General features: G+C 43.3%; 1 protein-coding gene across 1 annotated transcript; it reads right to left on the bottom strand.

The window, feature by feature from the left end:
• Window positions 1–3,299: 3,299 nt before the first annotated feature.
• Window positions 3,300–5,876, bottom strand: LOC127779546 (uncharacterized). Its single transcript, XM_052306352.1, has 3 exons — window positions 5,760–5,876; window positions 5,290–5,378; window positions 3,300–3,495 (listed from the first exon to the last, which is right to left on the bottom strand). Exons 1-3 carry the CDS (start codon window positions 5,784–5,786, stop codon window positions 3,342–3,344), a joined length of 270 nt encoding a protein of 89 aa, XP_052162312.1. The 5' UTR covers window positions 5,787–5,876; the 3' UTR covers window positions 3,300–3,341.
• Window positions 5,877–6,399: the final 523 nt, after the last annotated feature.

Below are 6,399 nucleotides of genomic sequence, written 5' to 3'. Positions count from 1 at the left end.
GCTTCCACCAAGACCGCACCGGCGCCCCTCCGCCGACCGACTTCCGAACTTGCCGCAGAACCCTGCTGCCAGCTCGCTGCATCCCACCGCTCCTCCCCTGAGAGCTGGCCCAGGCCACCTCCGTCCCGCCACCCGCCGGCCTTCTCGCCATGTTCGGCCAAAGGAGAACCCGGGACTAGACAACGTCGCTTCGGCCGCTTGAGCTACTCCCGCCGACCAGCAGCCATCTCAACCCAACCGAAACTCCCCACAAAGAAGGGGAGGAGCTCAAGAAGGGAGAGGGTGCTGACCGGCAACGAGGAAGAAGACGCACCGCCGCCAGCTCTCTTTGCACAACCGCTTCTCCCATGAGCACTGACACCGGACCTGCAACGCCGAATCCAGCCGCCACTCGAGGTCTCCAACGCCACCACCGTCAAGCGTCCCAGCCACTCGCCCACTGCGCCTCCTCGTCGCTGGCAGCGGAAGCCAAGGCGTGAGGCGCCGCCGACGCCACCGGCTGCGGCAGCCTCGGGGCGTTCCTCCACCGTCCGGCAGCCATGGTGGCCGCGAGCTGCTCTGGCCAGATCCGCCTGCAGCGGCGTCCACGCCAGTGCCCCCACCGCCACCCAGTCCCGGCCGCCGCGACAGCGCCGACGCCCCTCCGGCTGCCGCGGCGACGCCAGTGAAACCACCGCCACAGCCGCTCTGCCGCCGAGCCCACAAGGCCCCGAGCCGCCGCGCCCTCGCCGTCGCGTCGTCGCGCCGCCGTACCGGCCAGATCCAACCTCAGAGGCGCCAGATCCGCTGCCTCCCCATGTCGGCCCGCTGTCTTCGCCTTCGGCCGTTGAGGTCGCCGTCGTCAGCTATGCCCCATCCTCCCCACGCTGAGTTGGTGGCCTCCGAGCTTGAAAGGCCTCTCTGCCGCATTCCCAGCTTGCCGCCGGCGAGCTCTAGCGACGGCGAGGAGGAGGAGGGGGTGGGGTTGCGGTGGCGCGGGTGGCTAGGGTTTTCACCCCCCGAGCCGCCCGCGTGAGAGCGACGTGGGGAAAGACTTCTCGTTAGCACACATTTCAATCTACTAAATAAGTAGTACATTTTGTGTGAAAAGCTTCTATATAAAAGTTGCTTTCAAATATCAGATAAATCCTCTTTTAAAGTATGAAATAATTAAAACTCAATCAATCATGAACTAATGACTTTCTTGTTTTGTGTGCCTGCACCAATGCCTCTTGTGTGCTACTACCTCGGCCTCAGAATAAGATTACTTTTGTAATGAATCTAGACACCAAGTACGAAGTAGTAGATTGCTAACACAACACTTCATCTATAAAGAAAAACCAATCCTAGGATAAATCTAGACATAGTGCATGTCCAGATTCGTATTTAGAATTGGACTTTTTTTTTTGGACTGAGGGAGTAGATGTTTACACAACTAAAATGAGCCCACGCCTTAGGTGGTTCAAGATATGGGTCCATCTTGTATATGGGAGAATGTAGGGCAATTGGCTATCTAACACATCACTAAGAGATCCGCTGAATTTCATCCCTAAAATTTTGGTTTGGAAAATCCTAAAGAGAATTTGGTATGTCGAAATAGTTATCCTTCAAAGAGATTGGTTAAAATCGATTTCCTAATAGTAAGTGGGTTTCATTTTCCCTCTGCAAGATCACGTTTGCCCACGGCTCGTGATCACGCTCGTCCGCTTGTCTTGAGACGGATTGGGAGGGAAGCTGATTCCGTACAAGTGGAGAATGAAAAATCAGGATTGGGGAACTTAGTTTAGGCTGTGTGTAGTTCAAGTTTAGATTTTGGTTGAAATTGAAGATGATGTGAATGAAAAATTGTGTGTGTATGACAGGTTGATGTGATAGAAAAGGACTGAAGTTTAGATCCAAACTTTGGATCTAAACACATCCTTACTGGAGAGCCAGTAGGAAATCTCTTGGAACCGATTTTTAACAAAAGTCCTCCAAATCTGGGATTGCGAACCATTTTCCGATACTGCTGGTGATACTCTACATAAACATGATTCGGAAAGTAATCATTTTAGGATAACCTCCTCCTGAAATCTAGCAACTGTCTGTGGGAAAAAAATTATATATGAATTTGAATTCATGGCATTTTGACTGGTAACCTCTAACCGGTAGTCCCAACTTTCAGGAGGTAACCGGTCAAATTCCAAGCTTGTGTAGCCTCGTGCATGTGCAATTTGTTTATTATGGGCGTGTTTAGATACATGATGTAAAGTTTTGGCGCGTCACATTGGGTATTATATAGAGTGTCGCATAGGGTGTTCGTGCACTAATAAAAAAACTAATTATAGTATTCATCAGTAAACTGTGAGACGAATTTATTAAGCCTAATTAATCCATCATTATTAGCACATATTTAGTGTAGCACCACATTGTCAAATCATGGAGCAATTAGGCTTAAAAGATTCGTCTAGTAAAATTGTCGTAATCTGTACAATTAATTATTTTTTTAAGTCTATACTTAATATTTTATGTAGGTGTTCAGGCTCTATGAGGTTTTGATTATATATGGTACTATTGTTTCCTACTATATATCAAGGAGATTATTAAAAGATTACTACATTATTGATATTTTGTGGTGGCCGAGGAAAACTTGGCAACCTCGCAAATGTCCAGCCTGGTTGGAAGGGAGTTCGTTCGCTGACTAAAACTGAGGGGAAGGCAATATAATATGTTTTATTTTCTTATAAGCCACCGACTTGCCCACTTGGCCTCTAGAACAAGTCATGTGTACATCATGCTTTCATGCATGCATATCTTCTAGAGGAGGAAAATGCCTTTTTCTTTTTTCCTTTTGGAAAATGCTTTTGACCTTTTGTGCTTGCATGTGGCCATTCCATGGCCAGTCCAGCTCCAAACATGCTTTGGCCGCTCCAGACAACATAGAGACATGAATGAGCATAGGTAAAATAAATTTGTTATATAATATTATATATATTGATAGCACAATCATATAAATACAGCGAGGAAACCGGCCAGCTGTGTATTTACAGCAGAACAGAACAATATTAGTTAGCTAGCAGTGTATTTCTTTTTTTTTTTTACCTTTTGAAAATAAAAGGAATTACACTGGAAATGATCATTCCTAGATAAACAGACAGATATATGGACAAATATGTAAAGTAGCAAGTCCTAACATGGGGAATATCATAATATCTATGATATTCCCCATGTTGAAAACTTATTGTCGATTCATTCATTTATATATAGGCATTTTGAAGCCGAGAATCAAATCGATATATATATATATATATATATATATATATATATATATATATATATATATATATATATATATACCCATCGAATAAGTATGATTTTTGCGTCTATTTTTTGGTTGAGGGGTTGGTGGGGTTGTCCAGGGCCTGCATGTAGTCGCGGCGCTTGGAGAGCCAGAACCTCCTCACGCCATGCTGGGAGTACCTCTTCCCCTCGTCGAAGTTCTCCAGCACGCCAGCCGCCCTGTTCTCCTTCGTCACCCTGTTCCAAACATAGTGTAAAAAATTGGACTGGAGAGGGATCCGGACAACCCCTCGGTTCACCGGTCCGATGGTCCGACCGGAAAACCGCCGGTTGAACCGCGGTTCAACAGTTTGTTTGTCACTGAACACTAAATAACACAAGTATAATTTGTACAGTGCGCTGGCATGAAGTATGAAACTTTTCTCCAATAGCCGTCGTAGGAAGGCTGAATTACCAACGTGTAAGAAAATATGGTTGTATATTTCCTGTATAACTCAAAGTGGTGAATGACCGGATGGCTAGAGCCAAGTGCTCTCAACACACAAACCCACGTTCGAATCCCATGCCACCAGCCCTTTCTTCGATTTTTGAGGAAAAAAACAGTGGGCCTTAGTGTGGCCCATTTATATTCTTGGCCCGGTGGCCGGTGACCGAGGCGGTTTAACATCCGGTTTAGTGCAAAACCGGCCGGTTCAATCCGGGTCCAAAGACCTCTGGTTCTGGTTTTTCCGGTCGAACCGTTGACCCGGTCCGGTTTTTTCTACTAGGGTTCCAACCATCCACAAGATATATATGTTATGCGTTTTTTTTTTTACTTCCGAAAGTGAAACCATCCAAAAGATAGGGTTTTGTTTGTTGGTTAAAACTATTTTTGAAGTTCAAATATGAAAATAAGCCCTTCAAAAAACTTATTTTTTTTGGTCTGGCCTTTTCATCGCGCCATCTTTATTGGTATAGCTGGTCAATATTTCTAAGATATATGTATCTTTTATTTTAGTCCAGAAGCCAACCAGATAATTTAGAAGTTTATTATGGGGAAAACAAAGGAAAGGTGTGCCGGTTAGTCAAAGGAGATTTGGCTACTGCAGATTGAGCTTTAATTGTTTGATATTGGTCACAGCTGTAGCATATATGTGGAAATTAAATGATATTCAGAAATTTAATGATATTCAGATACGGGTGAAATTAAATGATATATTCTGGCTACAGGTGAAATTGAATGATGTTCTGGCTACAGGTGAAATTAAATGTGTTCTGCTACAGGACATTGGAAATCTTGGTTCTTAATTTGTTGCAGGACGCCCCAGGTAGTTTGAATATTTATCATTTTCGATTGATTTTTTAGACGGGAACTTTTTTTAATATACATTGCTCATGGTACCATGCTCTGAATATGATTCTATCGCTACCGTCTTGTTGGCTTGTGGTCGATCTTTTTCATCGGCCAATTTTGTCTAAAATCAACGGTAACTTTTTATTCGACACGGGTCATCTGTGGTGATAAATGGGGCAGAGATTTTAACAAAAATAGATTCAAGGCCAAATATGAGCTGAGAATTTTCGAAGAATTAGTAGTAATATTCATGCAACTGAAGCCACTCGAACAACAGCATAGACCTTATTTAGATGGGGAAACTTTTTAGATTTGATTATCACATCGGATATACGGACACACATTTAAAGTATTAAACGTAGTCTAATAACAAAACAAATTACAGATTCCACAGAAAATTGCGAGACGGATTTATTAAACCTAATTAATATATTATTAGCAAATGTTTACTGTAGCATCACATTATCAAATAATGACACAATTAGGATTAAAAGATTCATCTCGTAATTTACACACGATTTGTGTAATTAGTTTTTTTTCATATTTAATACTTATACATGTGTCCAAATATTTGATGTGATGGTTGAAAAGGTTTTGTTTTGGGAAATAAAAAATGCGATGGAATTCAGAAGAGAGAACCTCTGAACCTGCATGGTATCGTGCAGAATTAGTAATATTCAGAGCAAAACATTTCGTACCTCACTTCCGGGTTGGTGGTGATGTTTCGCACCAGCTGCATCGCGCAGATCCCCACGGCCACGCCGGTGGTCGCGAACAGCGGGTACACCTGCACACACACAAACATATTAATTTGTACACCATCATCAGTTCATCATCGGGGACCAACAACACAAAAAGTACACCAACACTGCATGCATGCGTTCCTCTTGATCGTCTGTCTGATCAAGATCCTACAACATTTCAGGTCGTTCTCGCATCAAACACATCATGAAAGGAGAAAAAAAAGGGACATGGAGATGTTGGAGTTTTATATCGCATTTTGTCGACATACAAAATTTTAAACTGTATCCATTTTGATGGAAATTTTGCAGCCTGGCAAATCGACCTGTTCTCACAATTCGATCACAGGGCACAACATAGATCAAGAGGAGCAAGAAACTAGCTGAAGAATGAGAATGCCGAAGTGGAGAACAACACTGATGCGTACCTCAGGACGGATCCATCGAGAAGCCATTGCTTTGATTTCTTTTCGTGTGTGTTGTTTACTTTTTCTTTGCAATGGATATCGGATCACCAGGAGAAGAGAATAGGAGGTGTCCTAAGTTTTAACAACTGGTGGCTCTCCTGAGAACTAGGAATACTTTTCTACAATCGTTCTATTAATATCCATCGGGTTTAGGGGCATTTCTTTTAGCCAAAAAAAAAAAAGGTTTGAGGCGTTCATTTTTTTTCAGAGTAGACAAGCTTCTATGATGTAATAATTGAAGAAACTTGAGATGTTTGATTGACGGTGGTGGCAAAAACAAAATGTGGCATATACATGGGATGAGGCACGTAGGGTGAGGGAGGCCGAAGCAATGCTAGGTAAGCACTAAGCCGTAAGCAATAAGATGAATGTGGAATGGAAGCTTAAGATGTTGCTTCTGCATGAAAAATGAGACTATCCAACATCTAAATCACCATCTTTCTCATATATGCAGGCAATTTTCAGGGTAACATATTGGCTCCGGTCTTAGGCACAACTACAAAGGTGTGATGGAGATAGAGAGCTTCTGAAGTTTACATGTCGTAAGCTTGAGACGACGGTCATGCAACTTTTTGCCAACTATGGATGGAGATTCACAAAT

Source organism: Oryza glaberrima, chromosome 7 (genome assembly GCF_000147395.1).
Source record: "Oryza glaberrima chromosome 7, OglaRS2, whole genome shotgun sequence".
NCBI lineage: Eukaryota > Viridiplantae > Streptophyta > Magnoliopsida > Poales > Poaceae > Oryza > Oryza glaberrima.
Note: the sequence above shows the minus strand (reverse complement) of the source record. Positions and strands in the feature narration are given on the sequence as shown.

Excerpts from the sequence above, each read along its gene's own strand:
- LOC127779546 (XM_052306352.1), bottom strand. The coding sequence starts at position 5,786 with ATGGCTTCTCGATGGATCCGTCCTGAG. Across the intron at positions 5,379-5,759 it reads CTCGATGGATCCGTCCTGAG|GTGTACCCGCTGTTCGCGAC; the intron begins GTACGCATCAGT and ends GTGTGTGTGCAG. Across the intron at positions 3,496-5,289 it reads ACCACCAACCCGGAAGTGAG|GGTGACGAAGGAGAACAGGG; the intron begins GTACGAAATGTT and ends TGTTTGGAACAG.